The sequence below is a fragment of the Chroicocephalus ridibundus genome, chromosome 5 (genome assembly GCF_963924245.1).
Source record: "Chroicocephalus ridibundus chromosome 5, bChrRid1.1, whole genome shotgun sequence".
Lineage (NCBI taxonomy): Eukaryota > Metazoa > Chordata > Aves > Charadriiformes > Laridae > Chroicocephalus > Chroicocephalus ridibundus.
The window spans coordinates 8,978,325-8,998,848 of record NC_086288.1 but is presented as its reverse complement, the minus strand read 5'-3'; the positions used below and the strand labels follow the sequence as shown (position 1 = coordinate 8,998,848).

Genomic DNA, 20,524 nt, shown 5'->3' with positions numbered 1-20,524 from the left:
TTCCATGTATTTTTATTTCTATTTTTTTTTCTTATCCAAGTCCAGAAACACAATGCAATTTATTGCTTCCACTGAATAAAGAAAAAGAAAAAAATGTGCTCTTGAATAGTATAAGTAATGCAGAAAATGGGACACGTTCTGGTGGGAAACTGTGTCTGTTGTATAAATAAAATAGATGCAGCTATAAATATAATATGTAATACTCATTCCAAACCATAGTTACCTCTTAAGAAATAAACACTCCAGTCAAAGCAGGGTAACAGATTGGCAGTGCACTCCTGGCATTTGTCAGGAGCATTCGTCAGGCTGACAGTAATATTAACCACAATCCATTTCAGTTGCTTTGGTTTATCATTGTGTGACTGATGTCCAAAACAATGCCATAAGAAGCTGCTTAAATAAAGTGTTGGTTTAACCTATACACTGCAGTTGTTTAAATCTGTACTAACTGCGGACTTCTAGCTAATATATTAACAAAACCCTTATTCATATTTGACACTTTAAAATACCTAACCTTAACTAGCATTTTCTTAAAAAAATAATAAAAAAAACCCAAAACCAAAACCTTCCATTTAAATTTTCATAGGTACCAAAAAGAGTAAAAATATTGACCCGACATCCTTTCTGCTAGACCAAAATAAAAGTTTTCTTTTTCTTTACTCAGTGGGAGCACTAAATTGTGATACATTTCCGGACGTGGATAAGGAAAAGAAATAAAGTAAAAGACTGTTAAAAGTTAAATGAAATATCTTTAAATATTTTTAAAACCTTTAGTAGTACAAAAACATAGACATGCTACAATACATAATTAGCACTAATTTTGAAGCACTACCCCCAAAATAACAGTACTACAATGAAAATATCACAATATACATGACATTCAAACATTTTCATAGCTGAATATTAACAGGGTTTTTCAGATGTTTGCCATTAATTCGTCATCTGACACAAAGTTTACCACCTAAACTACGTAGAGTTGATACTGCTAGAAATGCCTAAACAGTAGCCAAAACTCGAACTGCTGTATCTGAGACAGGTATGGCATAAAGACTTTCATTGTGTATGTGGGAAGGGAAGGACTGGCATTCATCCAGAACAGCAGGTACATTTTCAGAGATCAAGACACACTGTCTGATGAACTGCATGTAACGGAACGTAAGGGAAATATATTTTAAATATACATATATATATAAAAATATTCACTATTCCCTAACAACAGGGGCAATTCTCTGCCGATCACCTGTTGAAGATTAAAAGCTCCCGAGAATATCACGTTACAGGCTTAAATAATATTAATGAAACTCCTTCTACACATAATACAGTATGACTGACATCTAATATTGTAATAATTATTTCCCGTATTAAGGTCATAGTTTTCAAACATATGATTGAGAAGGTTGAGTATACATATAGACAAAACCTAAGTAATGTCCACTTGGTAATATTCCTAAGTAATGTCCTCTCTCAGCAATAGCAACGGAAAGATTCCCTCAGAACTTAGTAATCCTCAAAGACTACTTTCATGAACAGAGAAATCCATATAACCAGTCACTGTTAATAAAGAAACGCATAGAAAAAGAGTGGGTTTGCTATCCAATTTCTTAATGGAGGCAAGATTGGTACCTAACCTAAAATGAGGAAAAATTGCTCTACGCTGCACTTAGTTGCAGTGGTGGAGGAAGAAAGACTAGGACTATAGCGCTGATTGAACTGACTAGTTTACAAATTAAAATACAACTAAAAGGAGATGCCGCAGAAGTATAGCAGCTGGAGAATCCTTTTTTTTTTTTGTCTTGAATTATTTTAGCAATGACATGATATATGCAGAAGTGTCGTTTAACAAAAGTTAATGGAAAATGAGGTTGCAAAAATCATGTCATAATCAAGACCGTTATTAATGACTAATACATTTAATTTATGTACTAATTCAAGCTATACAGAGATGATGTTACTCATAAGTTTCCATTTTCACGTAAGCGTAATTCACAAGTGTAGTCTAGGTTGGTGATAGGTATTTTTAGTTGTAAACTACCTTCAGATATTTTTTGGCCTGGAGATTATTAAGAAAGCCTTTATTAAATTCCACAACCAGAAATTATTTTAAAATATTATTTAGCTTTGAAAGATTTGTTAAAATATAAAATATGTGTAGGTTTACCAATGAATATGGATTTGTGTCAGTCAGATATTCTGAGAAAGCACAGAGTTCGTGACTTATTCAAATTAAATAACAATATTAGAAAATGCTACAATGACAGTACTTCAGTACATCTCTGCTTTGGACTTAAAAATGTTATTTTTATTCGTACATACATATACACAAAAGGTATGGTATAGTCTTCAAATATATATACATATAAGTATATATACATATCCATATATATATATGCATGTATATTTGATGACTATACAGTACCTTTTTTAAGGTTAAAAACCGAAATCTGTTGTAAAAAAAAAAATTACTTTTCTGGAGATTTTCACAGACCTATGTTTAGCTTAATCCATTGCAAATTGAAAGCAAGAACTTTTAAAAGCCACCTTACTTCTTTGGGGTTTTTCAATTTGTATGGAAGACTTCCGTAAAAAACCAAGCTGTAATTAGAATATTTTCTTTACCTTTTCCATAAATTAACTATTGCTCCATGTGCCAATCATTTCCCATAATAGCCAGCTTTAAGAAAAGGATCCTGTTTGATGATCAGTGCACCTAGTCTTTGTAAAGAAAATGAGAGATGCTTCTATGTTGTAAAATGAAATATTCCTCTCTTGGAAAAGACTGAAAGAAAATAATCGCATTCTATAAAGCTTAAACAGGATGTATAACATTGCCTCTGCATATATTTGCTTGGGCAAAAATCTTAGAAAAACAAGGCTACTCTGACAGAAAGGAGTTGTTTGGAAAACATTGTTAAAAACTAACAATGTTTACCTGACAAATGACAACAGTATTACTTGAGTGTACCTGAAGGGGATACACGAAGGAAATGAAAAAATAAAGTTTCTACTTACAGGAATAAGGGCAATGATTTAAGAGTACTTAAAACATAATGGTATTGCAGGCTTTGCTACTAAAAAAGCACAATTCTCATCAGAAAAAGAGAAAATTATTTGGCTAATTTTTAATCTTTAGCAGCCTCGGCATTCCTAACTTCATTAAAATTTGAAATTAAATGTGGCACATAAGCTCCAACTAAGAGCACCTTCCAGTAACAGTTATTAAATTGATACAATCAGAAGCATTTTTCTGAATTCAGAATCAACGATGCATTTTTCCACAATTTGATCCCTATTATCAGTGTGTGCATATAGAAATGAAACACTGTTAATGGTTGTGCATTTAACAACGTACCAAACGCAGTAGAAAACATTAACAAGACTCAAAGCTACTGTGATAAATGCTGGAGAGAAAAAAAGGTGTATCTAATGACCAATACCTTTGACAAATCCCTGAAGTTGCTAGGAAGTGTGAGGTCCAACTCCTCTGATTCATAGTTGGTGATAACCCAAGGGAAGACAGGGTACTGATTTAAATCATTGTAAGTTCGACCTGACAAACAATAACAAAAAAACCCTGGCGTGAGTTAATAGAGTTATATTTAACTAAAATACCAACTTCTAAAGATACAACAATATAACTTTACCAGCTCTTCAAAAGAACTGTAATTTATTTCAGATCCTGTATCATTACAATATTCTACTTTGCTTTAGTGAAAAGGAAAATGAAAAAGTTCACAAATTGCTGGTATTTATTTTAAAACATTGCAGCCCATTTCACTTTAATTGTAAACTCTTTTGCAGTAAGAGTGACAGTTAAATCCATTCATTTTCTATGCATTTCCCCTTTCCTTGTTTATGTCAGGTTGTCTTCTGTTTCTTTATGGTGAAACACTTCAAAAAATGGAGAGGCAAAGACTTTTTGTTGATGCTAAAAATCAAAGCAATATTTTTACATACTGTATGAAATTAAATATGGGAAAACAGGATGAAGCTGCTTAGGATTTTAGATTGAGAAATTATGTAAGTAAAAAACATTTAATCTAGACAATTCACTTTGAGGGGAATTCTTCCTTAACCACTGACCAATTACGGATACGCCAACATTTACCAGAGCAGAAAATCTGTTCTGGTTTCAGGATCACACGTGCACCTTCATGCATCTCTAAGATGGAAATAATATCCTTCTTCCAGTAAAACCAAAATATTCAATTAGAATAATCACATACCATACATACACATACACCACATACCCTGCTTTATAATTTTAAAATGCATAATTTTTACACGGATCCTGTCTCTTTTTTTTGACGTTGTTGCAGAAGCTCATTCATTCGCATCACCTCCAATAGGTATGTTCTCAGATTTTGTCTAGCCTGGTATTAAAAGTCTCAAAGGCCAGGTTTTTACTTCTTCCCCAAAAATGTTACTTCACAACCCAATCTATCAGGTTGTCAGAAAACACTTTCTGAAACTCCAGCTAAGTTCTTCTTTTTCCAGTTTTCTTGTACCATTCAGTATTTTTCCATCCTGGTTTGCAGAATTTTTAAATGGCATAATCAGATCCCTTCTTTTCCTTATCAGTTGGTTATGTTGCACATTATCTCTTCAGGATTAAGGCTACTTACATGACACTGTGATATCTATCTTTATTTGTTTCAAATTGATAGTCATCATGACAATGTTTTAACTCCCCATCACGGGTGAGTAAACTTTCCATTTTTCCATAATGTTATCTTTTTGTTCCTTTTAACCTCAAATACCAAGTAGGTAAGAATTCACTTTATTATTTCAGTAATACATTAAAGCTGAAAAGGATCATTCACTAGAGCCACAGAAAACAATGTCATGATCTTCCCTCATTCCACTTTGGCAGTGAAGGTGCAAGCAGATCTACCCCAACTTTTACAAAATCTGCCAGCATCCTGGCATCTCTGACTTAATGACTGATTACAGAAACTAGCAAAACTGACCATTTGTATAAAACGCAATTAGTGTGAGCAAAGGCATTTGTTACATCAACCCTGGTAGCAAGAGTCAAGTCTGAAAGGGAATTAACAGACCTTTCAAGACTGTCAATACCATAGAAAAGAGCTGAAAATTGAAAAATTTTCTAAGTTGCTCTGAGAACAAAATATGTTGGAAAATAAAAGAGAAGTCATGAGACCTAACAATTAGCCTCCATTTACTAAACTGAAGTCACGTTGGTTAATGATGGGTTAAATGAAATATAGCTCAGCATTTACAGAATGAGGGGTCAGGACAACCATACAGAGGTATGACTAGGATTTGGGAACGGGTGGTGTCCTGGCACAGCACCGCTGGTGATCCTGGCACAAGACTCTTTTCCGAGGACAACCATACATCTTGTAACAGTCATGTTTATTGGCTCCAGCTCCCCAGCTGAGACTTCCCAGAGGGTTTCAGCCCTACAGAGAACTTGTTGCATCAGCTGTATTTAGGGAGGATAGTACTTATGAATATTAAAACTTAGAATACTAAGGGATAAAGAAGTTACTATTTCTGAGCCTCTCCTAAACAGTAGACAGTCCACGTAGATCGTGTCCTCCCACAACAGTCATGATGTTTTGACCTTAGAGATGTATTTCAAGTGCAGTTCAGTACAGCATTATGAATTGTGTGCCTCTCTATTACATAAACATTAAAATAATTATGAATAAAGTACATTTAGGAGGATTTTTTGAAGTTGTTCTTCAGGAGAAAATTGTACATAGAAAAAGCTATGTATTAAAATGGCAAAATCTAGCAGTGCCCCCATTAACTCCTTTTCTGAGTCATTATAGTAATTTTTGTTACCTGCTATAGTGTTTAGAAACATCAGGTATTCAAAGTTGGAAATTTCCCGGTGTTGCCATCGCTGGGTCATATTGGAAGCTTTGAAAATCTGTCGTGGACTAGCCAAAGAAATGCGTCTGAAAAAAAAAAATCGGAAAAAATAAAGAGAAAACCTGGTGGGTCTTTCTTTCTACCTATCTGAATTTTAGTTGCAGTTGTACATATTCTTTTTACTAGTTCTATGCTAGATTTCTCTGGAGATCAAATTGCTGTTTTGGATACTTGAAGTTTTATAATCTAATAAGAACAAAGACTTAAAACATCTGACAGCTGGATATGTCAAGATTTGAGAGCTTTCAAACAGAAACCTTTACAGCTGTGCAAATTCAGCTGTTCCATGAAGGCTTGATGTATTACAGAAATGTTACCAGTGATTTAGAGAGATGGCAGACCATTAAATAAGAAAATTACACAACTTTTAGAATTTCACATAAGAATAAAGCCATGTTTTAGGAGAGGTTTTTAAATCCCTCAAGAACAAAGGAAAACAATGATAAGATGATAGAACTTCATTATGAAGTCCATCCTCTTGAGATTTAAATTCTGGGCAGCGTTGGGGAGGTAGTCATAAATAACTCAATTAAACTTTTAGAATTTGATGCCAGATTTCTTAATGTTTGTGAAAGATGACTACAGAGTCATTCCTTGGAGTGATAAACCAAGCAGAGAACTTATCATAAAATTCCCAAGACTGTTTTGTTCGTACTAAAAACATCTGTAAATACCAGAAACACATCACTTAGGGGTAAAAAAAAAATTAGATATTGCTTTAGTTAACAAATCTTTACAGGTATTACTAAACAACTGAAGAAAACAGTTACAGTAACTGAATATTTTTTATTTTAATAAACTGCGTTATATTGTAAACAAATTTATCAGTACAAACGGATGTGAAATTTTGAACAAATATGTTCTATACTTTCATGTATATTTTAAAAAATTCACACAAAATTTGCTGCTGTAAATAGAAATGCTTACGTTCTAACAGAGTGGCCATAACTGCAATTCAAGAAAGTTTTTTCTGGACTTGATTAAAAAAAAAGGTAAACTACAAAACACAACAAAAAACATCCCCAACTATTTTAATGCCATTTCTGCACACAGAAATCTTTAAAAAATAAAAATTTAAACAACAATCAAGATACTCCTTAAGGGTTACTGCTTCTTTGAAAAATTTAGAAATTACTCTACTTAAAAATAGTTTATAATTCGTTAAAATACAAGAGGTAACCAATCCAACTAAAGATGAGATAATGAGGTATACCTCAAAAATGTCTACTTCCATCAGCCTCGGTGCACGTTAAACTGTGCTGCTGTGTTTCATCCAGAGCATATCTGGTAATCAAGCCCTAATCTTCTGCTAAAAAAGAGGTAGCAGACTGAATCATATTCTTCAGTTTCAGGATCCAAACACACATTGTAATGCCAATTTCTCACTATGTAAAATTTGCACAATGTCATCCAGAGCTAAAAGACACCATACCAATCTTTCATATGCTATTCAGCTTATATTGTTCCACACATCACTATAATATTCTTCTGATGAGGAACTATCATTTTCATCTCTGTTTAAATACTACAGAGGATTCAAGGATGTTACAGTCAAGATAATATAATTGAACGCTGCCATAAAAGCTAATCAGTCCTACAACCAGTCTTAAATCAGTCTTAAATTTTAGTGATGTGGCAAGCATAAAGAAACCTATTTTCCTTAAGCAGGGTAAGTGACTGAGTCTCACTGCCAAAAAGAAGCTATCTTCCCTATAACAGACAAACCACACAAAAAATCTTAAATCCAAAAGTTTTGATTATACGAACACATTGCAAATAGCATGCAGAAGTGACAAAACGAGGAAGTGCATGTTTTGTAAACCAGCAGGTGTAAATGCTTCAAACCACGTAGGCTGGTTTGATGAAAAAAGAACTCTTAGAACCGACAGATGAAATTAAGTCAAATTGTAAAATACCTGGTCTGGGGTAGTCCAAAGATAGTACCAATACCGACCCGAGGCAGACAGTTAACCACTTTCTTTACTGTTGCTTGGTCAGGAAAGTTGAACATGACACCCACTGTGAACACAAGAGTTGAAACAGGCCATGATTTTACACCTTTTATTTAAGGCTTTCTAGCCCAATAAAATTTAACACTAGGCTTAGGTGTTGAACAGGTAAAAGATTAGACATGTTTCCTTCAGGTTACTATAGGTGTAGTTTTTTATGATTTCCAGAACTGCTTTTATTCACCACTAAGAGGAATTTCAACAGAAGTTGTCACTGTTACAAATCTTACAAGATATACATTTATTTTCCTTTCTGAATAGCAGTTAAACCTATATGCTCAGATTGACCGCCTAGAACTGATTAAAAGCAAGTTTATATATTAATTGGATCACACATTTACTAGTTTACTTTCTAGGTATTTTCAAGAAATATTCTTCAAAATATTATCTTCATATTTTGTTTGAAACATTCAATGACACTTATGAAATAGCAACCTAAAAATCTAAATAACCATCTAATTACAGTATCACCAGTGGACATTTATGACTTCACAGAGTACAACTACAAGCTCCAAAACAGGAAAGCGTTTACGATTAATTGGTCTGGTTGGACAATATGCACTTCAGATATGCGCAACAATGCTCTGTGAGATATACTTACCAGCCACGTTCAAAATTAGAGACCATTTTAAGCTTAGGCAAAACCTTTTTGACTGGAATACTAACTGCATAAAGTATCTTATCCTATGACACATTTACTAATTTCAGGACAACAATGTTTTTTGTCGCTACCAAAACAATGTTTTTAAAAGTGTCATCTTAAGACCCGTTTCATTTGGTGTCTTTGTATAGTTTTCAAAAAAATTTTTTCATAATTTCGTTATTAGTATAAACACACTAAAAGCACCCCCCAAAGAATCTTAGTTTAAACTGCAAAGACATCATATAACCTGGTTTAAAATAAAATTTAAGAGGAAAAAATAGCAGAAGAAATTTCTCCAAGTCTCAACATGCTATATTTTGAGTGACTTGTTACAGTACGTATGTGTATCTGAAAAAGGCACTGAAGAAAGGGGAGTGTAAAAAAAAAGGTTCATAAACAAGGTAAATTCACATTTATTTCTTAGAGTTGCACTAGGGTCTAACTGAAAGAAATTATTAATAGAAATAAAGCATGACGGTATACCAATCACTAGTCTAATCCGGTAGTGAAGTTCTTTCATTACGTTGCTCTTGGTGTGTATAACTAACAACTACTTACTCTCCAAAGGGACAAAAAACCCCTTCATGCATAACAGATCAGAGGGAGGCATGCCTTAAGCAAGCATTTCCAGAGAATGCCAAATAAATGTGGATATAAATGAAAGTGCGACATTGCTAATTTCCAGTTTTCATTGAAGAAAAAAAAGGAGAAACTGTTACAAAAATATACTAATTTAAATATTGAGACACTTAATCCAAGCCCTTCTGCTACCTACACAAATCCATACCAAAAAAGACATAACTAAACAGCCAAACAGAATGCACGTGTCCCCAAATCAACGCTTGCCATTCCTCTAAACTCACTTTACCTCTATTTGCCATGAATATCTCCAGTGCTGTATTTTGCAAAAGATAACGTCGAGAAAAGATAGATCGAATCTCTGAAAAGAGCCATTTTCCATGGAGTCCTTCTGTATATGCCAGAATCTAGAAGAAAGAGAGAGAGAATGTTTTAAATATGTTGTCAATATAGGTAATATCTTGTAAAAGAGAAACTGTTTGACCCCCAAACATGGATTCTACCCTTACCTGCAAAACCTGCATCAAAGTTAAAATATGCTCAAACTTCAAATTGTGCTATGAATCTATAATGAATTTTTTGAAGTCCTAAATTCAACTACTCATGTCAAGGATTTTAAAAATTTGCTTGTATTTTTTCCTTTAAAGACAATTGCTTATTTTCCATTCCTATTAATTCCATTTCAGAAACATTACGAAATGTTTGGCACTTCAGCAAAGCATATAAACATATTCTGAAATGTATTCCTAGTGCCATTAGATATATCTGCACTTGTTTTAGCATTGTAATAACTGGCCTGTAACAAACAAGCAAGAAAAAAATGTCTTTAAAGAAAAAAATGTTCCTTACGTTTATCGTTAAGGCAACATTCATTAATTCTGGAACTATAAAGGTTGGCTGTATAAGAGGTTAAGTATCATTTTGTCAGCTAAGGTTAAACACAAACCTGCAAATGAACTCAGCATAATCTCTCTATGGAGTAAGCGGTTGTCAAAGTAACTTGTTACAATTCCTGTCATCCCATCTGACAGACACAGATGCTTAGTCTGCCTTCACAATTCAAACTAATCCCATTTTCAGTCCTCAGCCACTTTGTTTCTTTGTTGCTTCGCTTTTTCCTTTTCATTTCAAAGCTTAATTATGTAAGTGTTAAGGGACAGCGAGACTGGAAACTTCTCTCCCTCAGATTAACAAACCATAAGAGCAAAGGAAAATCTGAGATTTGTCAATTTTAGCAAACACAACAGAAATCCATCATAGAAAAAGAGATTCAGATATAATCCTAGTTAAACATCACTCTTACTACAATTTCACTTGAGCAATATATCATGTATAAAAAAGTGGAATTCAAGCCTTTAACATAACAAAGACTGTTAATGAACCCAATCATTTGTTTATAGATTTTTAACAAAGGAGGATTTTGCCTCACGTGTAGCATATATTCACGAATAACCTGCACTTTTGTAGCCCAGACAGCAGAAGCATCATTACAAAAGCACTACACGATACAATACAAAATACTGTACCACCTTTGTGAATTCAAAGCAAACAAGACTGGCAAACCAAAAGCAGAGAGCACAGAAAATCAGAACGTACTAAGCAAATCATCTCCCACACCTTCTTGCTTTTCACTTAATCCCCCATCTTCCTCTCAATACAAGTGCCACAGACAACTTCTCCCCCAACACACACAGAGAAAGAAAAAAATGAATAATTATTCCAATACAACATTTTAGAAATGCGACAAAAGGACCAGAGATCGTCAATGGTTGCTAATCATTTCTGGAACTGGGGAACTAACAGACTCGGGCCGTGCTGACGCTTTCCATACCACATCCATAACCCATCCACACTAATTGGCAGATTTGTATAATTCTATGGTGCTATTCAGAACCGCCACGGTTGGCTTTTGTCACATGCATATAAATATCCTTTAAAGAGCACAACATCAAAAGAGATGAAAGGAGACAAAGTTGCGGTACTTGTGTACAAAAATCTCTTAGTGCTTTTGCTGGTATTCATCACCTTACGATCTTTAAGTTGGAGCTTATAATTTCAATTGATTAGTTTTTGAGACAGGCAGGAATGTGATGACCTCTGCTTTTCTGTGGTAACAATTAGAACACAACAGCCTGCTTGTCACTATCAGTCTGTGCGTTCTAAATTCAAACACTTATTACACCGATACTGTGAGTAAAATCAGCAAGTTAAATAACTAAGTATTACTTTTACCCTGTGGGGCAAGCATTTTTTGTGACAGTGGAAACCCTGCACATGGTCAAAAGCTTGCTGCACACAACACCCTTCAAAACTGGAAGGAAAAGCACCGACTTGAAAACAGCAGAGGTGGTTTACGTTGTGCACCTTGTACAGCCATAATAAGGTTGTGGAATTCAGTATAACAGGATTTACAGCAGAAACTGGAACTGCACTGCAGAAACGCTACTGGTCACCACTATAACAATTCTTTAAACCACTCATTAACAGAAGTTATCAGGAGTGGGAAGCAGCTGAGGCCTAGCTGAGCAAGGCCCTCATTTCGAGTTGGAATAGTGTCTGCCTGGTCTGCAGCTTCACTTCAAAGTCTCTGGAGTTCAATTAAAACTGGATTAGGTGGAAGCAGACCTTCTTTGGGACACTCTGTTCTCTGAAACTCCAGGCACGCTGACAGCACCCTAGACAGAGGTCTAGCCCGCCAATGAACCGGTTGCTATGGAAACTGCATCATTACCACTGCTCCGCGCTCATCACACCACCTATAGTAGATGAAAGGTCCAGAAGACAAACACGTTTCTTTCATGTGTATTACTAAGTATGCCTTACGAAAATCCGATTCAACCTTTTATTCCCTGTCAAATATCTGATTTTATTCACAGAACCTCCCAGTTGCAGAAACTGACTCATACTTCAAATTAAATTCCGCATTTTCATTCCGGCAAAGGGATTTTTTAATTTTTTTTTTTTTTAAATCAGTGTTACCACTTTCTGATAACTATCAGAATTACAACTTTGAAAAACTATTTTTGCATTTGCCCATTTTCACCCATAAGCCACACAACACAGAATTCCACTTAGGAATTTAAGAACAACTATCTTCTTCATACTATTGTACAATATGTTGAGTTTAAAAATGACTCATTTTTTTCTGTCATTTGTCACCATCAGTCTTGGAACAACTTGTGGAGCAAAGACCAGTAAGGGTGTACAGTCTAATTTAATCTGCACAAATAGTACCACCTTCCCCACATAAAAAAGTATTTATAGAATTTCAGGCGATTCAACACATCAGATTGAAGTTTAATGTACCGCACATTTCGTTTACCTCAAAAGATACTGTACCTTACAGGAGGAAAGAAAATTCCATTTCATTTAAAAATACTTAAAATAAACAAACGAGCCCATTGTAAAGTTGTACAGTTCCAAAAATCTCATTAGACAAACTCTTCTGTGATTAGACTTTGGCAACACCAGATGAATGGACGGCATGACAACACTACCAAAAATAAATAATTACTCTCAACTTTGCAGGAGGTCCCTCCTTTACCTCAAGTAATAGAAAAGAAGGTCTAAACCTGTAATTAGTCCTCATACTCATGCTGCAGGCCCTGACGCTGCATGGCTGGAAGAAGCTCCCCAAGAAACTAGTAAGCAAAGAATACCCAGCTTCAATTTCTGCTTTGAGGAGACTCTGAAATTAGAGTTGAACGAAAACTCAGGTAGCGCAGTGCTGATCACGAATTAAGATCGTACATGAGGTCCTCTCCTCATGATTCATAGGTGTATATCAGCTAATTTCCCAATAACAAAATGCTCACTCGGAAGCTATTCCGTCATTTTACAGTTTTGAAAACAAATGCCCCACCTTGTCTTTTCTCCATAACCCTCCGTGAATGTTGATCATAGCAATGTCCCTTATAAAAGATAACACTCAATAGTTAAAAGATGCCGTCACTACAACTGCCTCCTGAATTAGGAAAGTAGTATTTTACTGAAGCGTAAATGAACATTTTGCTTTACCTTTTAAGCAAACCAATCAGCCATCGTATATTTTATTTTATTTTACAGAAAAGTACTATTGATCTTGAAAATGTGAATAGGCTAGAAGTAATTAAGTCTGCAAATGGGTTATAGAACTGAAACAGTAATTGAATAATTATATTACTTTAATGTGCCAGCCAATTTAACTGCCATGAGTAAAATAAAAACTAAATAGCTTATTTTAAAAGCTGATGCACATTTGTGTATTTCAAAAAAAAAGTTACAATGTACCAGACAAAAAAAAAAAAAACAACAAACCAACCACCAAAACACTAAATAAAAAAATAAAACATTTAATTTGCATTTAAATTTGATTGCATTTGAGAGATAAAACCCATAAATACACTCTTCTAGCAGCATTCTCTGTCATTTGGGGTCATTTTTGTTCAGGAAGGCAAAATTACAGCACTTGGAGGTTACAAAACCTGACTCGCAGTTCATGAGGAACCTGGATCTCCACCACAATCTCAGCCCTGCAACTGAGGATCCTCAGATCCTACTCTCCAGGTAGCATTTAGTTCCTGGCTGCAGGATTCACAGTCAGAGAGTCTTATTCTGCTCTTTGTTTAAATACGTCCAAGTACAACCAAACTAATAGGGAATTAGATCAGGTTATTAATAATTTTAACTATCCAAATGCTCTTAAATAAATCACAGTGCTTATTAGTTTATTTCAGATTTCTCAAGAGAACAACGAATAAGATGTTAATTTTAAATCTCAGATATTTATACCATCAGCCACTAAAATCCACGGCAAACAGTCATAGTCTCCCATCCAGTCCCTCCTGTGAGCCCGCACAGTCTGCTATACAATCCTGTTCAGCATTTTCATGGGTGACAAACTCAATTAAACATATTCATTACTTTAATGTTCCACTAGACAGTTTTACCCAGCATAAAAAATTTAAATAAATAAATAAATACTCTGTGACCTTTGTATCGATCAGAGCAAAATGGCTTATGCCTGGGTGTGGGTGGTGAAGGGATTGGGGAGGGGGGTGGTAAAAGACTCTTATGTTTTCTCTTCCAATTACTGGAGGAGATGATAAAACCACAGCAAATGATGTATCAGCTCATTTTATCTTATCGCTTTGGGGCTAGGTGACAATGAAGTTCATATTTCACTGGTTCCCATTGAAGATTGTGAAAATTACTTGCCCTTATGACCTGAAATTTCACTGGAAGACAGAAATTTCTCTTCTGCAAAGTAATGCAATTTTTCAGATGTCAACCTTTAGCCCAGCTTTAAAAATTAATTTCATTTATATTAACCAATGATATTGATATTTTCACAGAATGCTCTTTGATACATGAACCACCGACTAGCAAATTGATGTGCTCTAGAAGGATAAAATTATTTTATCTGAAGCTGCTGGGGACAGACAGATTTACCACAAACTGAAATTCCTATTTCACCGTATACTATTTATACTAGCCTTATATACCTTAGGGCCTCTGGACCTGTAAATAGTTTAATCTTTACTTAGGACTTAGTTTTGTTTCTAGATCTATTCAGTTTTGAAATAACTTCTATGTTTGTGATATACAAATAAAAACAACATTTGTTTGGAAATGAATAAATCTAGCTGTCACAGACCACAGATCAGTTCACACGTGACGACATGAAAAATACTTCCCAGATACTGAAACAGAGGAATGCACAGCTATATTTTCTCTCTTTATCCTGACACGAAAGCTGTATTTCCAAGTGAAAAAAGCATACAATGCAGATTTTCTGAAAGAGGTCTTCTACAAACTACACATAACCTTCTGCCCAATTATCAAGATCTAACTTGGAAAAAATTTATCAGGGGAATCTGTACTCAGGACTCTTTGATTTGAATATGAGGTTCTAAACACCTCACATGGATTAATACATCTGCAAACAATGTTAGCAAAGTTAGTACCAAATATCTTACTCTCTTCTACTGCATCCAGTATTCCACAAATAATTATTTCCCCTTTTGATTAACCCTGCTGACTCTTAGAGAGCAGGAGTTCATTACCACTGGCAGACAACACTTAATCAACCCAAAGAAGGAGAAGATCTGACTGCTAGAGATAGGTATGCAAGTTAAACTATGCAGCCTAGAAAGGGGGATTTCGAAAAGAAGAAAATTAATATGGTTTGGGTGGCTGTCCAAGCCCTGTAAGGTTAAGGACAAAAAGTTATGCCTCTCTTTGGAAAATAAGACAGCAGGCTTATTTGTGGTAAAAAGGAGCCAGAATTGCAAGAATTCACAGACTCACGTAGGAGTTGACTGACGTCTTGATTTAGTGAGCCTGTTACGTTCTGATTTAAGAGTTAGTAGGATCAGCTAATCAAGAGGTAGATACAAAAGACTCATCCAGCTGTTTACATCACCTGAGACAGTTTGCCACCCAGGAACTGCAACAATTTACAAATGATTCAGCTCCTGCCTTCTGAAGCAGTGGTTCTTTCAGCTTGTGTGTCCATCCTCAGGTTCTAACACTAACTCAAGAACAGGCTAGCTAAACAGTGATCAACAAGTTGTTCATTGACGTGGGTGAAACAAATTGATAGTCTCTGTGCGTTTCCAACAAACATGCATGCAAATTATAATTATCAATTCCGGAGATGCAAAATGCTACAAACATAGAATTAGCAATAATTTATTACCAAGACTACCAAGGGCAGCCTTTCTAAAGCAATCTCCCATGATATGTCTCAGACGCACTAAAAAAGCAGCGTGGCTACCAACCCAGCCTGCAAACATGCACGCTACAATTGTCAGTGCAACGCCTGCAAGCAGCAAAAAAATACATAAGAAAACAGAAATTCTGGATGGGTTTTTTTTATGTGGTATTTTAGACAGGCAGCTCTCTAACAAATCATCCTCTTTTCATTTGCCTCAGTAATTCTTCTTTTATTCATAATACACTTGCAATGCAATTTTGCAAAACAGCGTTGCAAAAAAAACCCACCACACACACCTCTAGATCATATGAAGATCATAAAGAAAAAAGTATATGCATTAACCTGGAAGTTCATTACTCCAACTGTTATTTATTTATTTATGGCAGTGTTTAGAATCCATACACACAAAGAAGGAGAATGGCAACAATTTTTATTCTATCGGGGTTACCTGTTTATGCTATTTGCTATAGCATTGATGTTAATACCTACACGGACTTCATACACCTAGTAAGCCAAAAAGATACAGACAACAAATCATAACTAAGATATCTTCTAATCATACAGAAATAACTCAGAATAGTCATAAGCATAAATTGTATAAAGGAACCTCTGAGAGGTGCATTGTGCCTAGCATATTGAAGGGTGAATCACTTGTTTGTGCCTCGTGAGTGGGTCTGTATGGATCTAGATTTGCTTATAATCTTTGCTTAAATTATCTAAGATTGTAGCTACTCTTATGAAAGTGCATTGGTACACACACATGTACAGTCGCATGTGTGTGTGCGTATGTGCATATATTAAAATATGAGTGAGAGACTGCATAAAAGCATAACATAGAATCATAGAATCATAGAATGGTTCGGGTTGGAAGAGACTTTAAAGATCATTTAGTTCCAACCCCCCTGCCATGGGCAGGGACACCTCCCACTGCACAGTGAGTAAATAGAGTATTTGCCCTTTTTTTCCTTCATTAGATCATAAGTTTTAAAATTTGCTTTTAAACCATTCTAGTTAATAAGTACAATTTTGGCTAGTCTTGATGTCCACATAGATTGACGGATTCCATAACCTATTTGTGAACTGCATTAAATTATACAACTTCATGATTTCATGTGTCAATGAATTCTGTCAGTTTAACATACGCAGTGTAAATACTAAAAACCCTACTTTTGTTGATTTCAATTTGTATACATTGAAAAAATGACATTACCTGCAAAAGCTCAAGAAGAGAGCTTAAGCGTCACTGAGCAAAATTCAATGACATGATTTCTCACTATGTAGAGGCTGTCAAAGAAGCTGATCACTTTAAGTTGTGGAATTTGGATCAAAAATGCTGAAAAAAAGTATTATTAATATTAAGCCCCTGGGAAAATGCATGGTGCAGTGGTGCATTCCATGCTAGCTACCCTACATGAAACAGAATTTTGGAAAATTATGTGGGGAAACTCCATTTGCCATCGTTTTACCTATGCAATTATGAAGCATACTATTGGAGGTGTCAGGACCTCTCCAAAAAATTCCTCACAATTCTCTTATTTTGGTGCTAACAACATACCTTCCTATCAGCACAAACGTTGCTACTTTGTTACTTAGCTCACTTTCGAGCTTCTTAATACAGAAAACTAAAAGACAAAGAACAGGAACATTCAGATGTTCCAAATTTTGCCTTTGTGAAAAGTGATCATTTAATTTGTCTTTCTGTCTCCTTGTGAGTTAACAAAAAAGGAAATAAGAATTCAGATTGCGATCATCTGAAAACGATCATTATGGAAATGTTTTATTATTGGAAATGAGGTTATAAAACTCTTTTAAAATGTAACCTCAAAGGTTTTTAACATACTCCCTACCACTGGGCATCACCATTAAGGAAAAAACGCGTATGTTTTTGAGGTGCCAAGTATGACCGTGATCCAAATTTTGCCAATGTACTGAAGTCATAATCACACAGAAAGCTTCCTAACAGAAGTAAGACAACAAAGGACTCATTCAGCTGCAGTTTATGAGGAAGATACCCAGGTGTGTGTCTCTGAGACAAGTCAGTCAAAAATACTCTTGAAGAATACCAGCAAGGACTGTTTTTAACCATTCTGTGTCTGAACGCTCCAGCACAGGATACCTTTGACAGGTCTCAAGTTTCTTCCTGGATAGATTTCATACAACCAAGGGTAAAAATTCTTTTTTTTTCCTTGTATAAGACAACTGAAGCAAAATTAGAGAGAGCAAATGGTAGGGATGCAGCCTCATCATCTATGATTAATCACCCATTCTGAGACCAGTTTGAGTTTTCAGTCAGTCTGTTTTTCAGACAATCAAAACTAATTTGTGGGAATTACTGTCTTCTTATTCTCTCCTACACTATCAGAACTGAATCACTTTGGATGGACCCCTCTTTCCATAATTCTGAGAAAAAAATTCTTTTATAAAATTCCTAGTGCTGAAAAGCCTTGGAGATAATCTTTATCAGACTACCTTGGCTGATCTCTAAGAAATAAAGAGTCTGAAAACTAGGACAATTGCCAGACTAATGACTCACAGCAGTTCATATCCACAGCAGTATAACTAGATATGGTGAAAGGTAACATACAGGAACATGTATCTCAAAAGCAGTGAACAGAAAACAGTGTAGAAGTTGTCTTTGTTTTGCTGTCTCTTAAAGGTATTTAGCCATCCAGGGTGTTTTAAGGAAAAAAAGGTTCGTGTTTGCTGTAACTGCCTCTTCAGAGTCCTATTTTGAGCAGCAAATCAAAAGTCATGTTAGGTTTCCCACCGCTGTGCCCTGCACCTGCCTATTTCACCACTTTCAGGACATGACTTCTCCCACCGGCTGCTTCTCTCTGTATCCAGCAAAGGTCTATCCAGCCAGAACACGTGCAAGTGGAAGCAGCAACTACAAGCAAGAAAGAAGGGAACTAATGCACCTGCAGCACTGGCAGTTGTCCAGTGCCTGCCATTTTCATCTGATCTTGCAGAAGACGGGTGAGAAGAAGAAAGCAAACGGGCAATGAAAAAATAAGTTGCAATGCCAAAAAGAAGGACTTTTTTTTTTTTTATTGATAACCTGTAAGCTGACCTTCATATCCCTTCACCAGAAACAAAACAAAACCAAAAAACAGCCCCACACATCTGGCAGGAAGCTAGAATACCAGTCATCATGAAAGACTACATCTGATCAGCTCATTAATGGGAACCAAGCCCATACATAGAAGAACAGATGTGCCTCTTGAAGGCAAAGAGAAAAGTCAGACTCCCCAGAGCTGCCAATCCAGCAGTTTACATTAAAAGATTCTGTGCTATGTTTTATGAGAGATATGGCACAGGAGGTGCAGCTTGCAAAGGGATGGGAATGTAAAAATGGCTTAATGCCACCTTTGTGCTGCACAGACTTTAGACTGCTGCAGGAACCAAATCCCCTTTGAGTAAGCTGGAGCAGCTGCAGGGGCTGCTGTGTAATTACATATAGTTGGCTTCTTTGGGATGCCCGGTGGCTGCCCCATAGCCCAGGACTGTACAGTACTTAATGCTAGAGAAATTTTCCCTCCTGCTCTCAGAAGTTGGGACAGGAGATAGCACAGGGCTGCTAAGAAACCCTCCACTGCTCTAGCGCTTCTCCGCTCACTGCTAGTTCATTTACTGTAAACCAAAGCCGAATACAGGTATGACAACTACGTAGAGAAATTGTTCTTAGTTATCAAAGGACATGTTCCCCACGTGCACTTTTTTTAAGAAAGACCCACATGAGTATACCTCATATTCTGGATCTGGATTCTTACATGTATCTTATATTGCTGTAAAAGTAGATTAATTTCTCAGGTAAAGGAACAGACTATCATCGGTCAGTGGAAAAGGTTTTGCTATGGCCTGCAAGGGAGAATCTCTTCTTTCAAGATCACCGACAGAAATAATTTGACCTATTAAAACTTATCACGCATTTGTAAAGAACAAAGAGCAATGTGAAAACAGGGTTTTATACAATAATTGCTGGTTTTCATCTTAGTAGATGGTAAAATAAAGTAACTTAAATTCAGCTTTAATGCATTCCTACAAGTACAGACCCTTTTCCGAGGTTAAACAATCCATGGGCACAGCTAATGTGAGGTCTACAACCACATCTAGGATTCTAGGGTAACAGAACAAGAACATAACCTTAATTTCAGTTTAAAAATGCAATAGGAAATTAAACTGCATTTCTAGTCCAAATGATTGATAAGAAAGGCTTGGAAATGTGATTCAAGTGTAACAGATACCCAGACAGCAGTCTGGGGATAGCTGAACAATTGATCCAACAACATGATTTGCCTTGCCATTCCCCCTGGGGTATTAAATCTAAAACTTGCTACTCCTGAGGGCCCAATAAAAAATAGCCTATCAAAGAATTCTGCAGATGACAGGAGGAGTGAGGGCAGTAAGTCTACGTGAAAATATCAGCTCTTGTGGAGAATTGTAATCTGGGCTGTGTTATGCATTTATCTTACAAATCCACAATGCTGCTTTGCACAACTGGAAGATTTCCTACGAGCCAGAAAAAGTCAAATCTAATGTGGGAGTGTTTAGAAAGCACCAGGTTCCAGCCAATATGTAACAGTGTTTCATAAATGCTGAAGTCAAAAGGGAAAAAAGTATTTCAAACTGATTTTTTAGACAAACCTAACCTCATCGCGATATCCTATCCATCCTGCCCAAAGTGCTGCCAAGAAC

General features: G+C 35.7%; 1 protein-coding gene across 5 annotated transcripts in view; it reads right to left on the bottom strand.

Moving 5' to 3' along the window:
- Positions 1-20,524, bottom strand: part of LRBA (LPS responsive beige-like anchor protein) — a 414,612-nt gene that overhangs the window by 124,665 nt on the left and 269,423 nt on the right. For all 5 annotated transcript variants that reach the window (XM_063335812.1, XM_063335808.1, XM_063335810.1 and 2 more), the window contains 4 exons: positions 9,422-9,539; positions 7,818-7,920; positions 5,812-5,927; positions 3,435-3,547 (listed from right to left, as the gene is read on the bottom strand). In XM_063335812.1, coding sequence (XP_063191882.1) covers positions 3,435-3,547; positions 5,812-5,927; positions 7,818-7,920; positions 9,422-9,539 — 450 coding nt within the window. The remainder of the gene's footprint in view (positions 1-3,434; positions 3,548-5,811; positions 5,928-7,817; positions 7,921-9,421; positions 9,540-20,524) is intronic.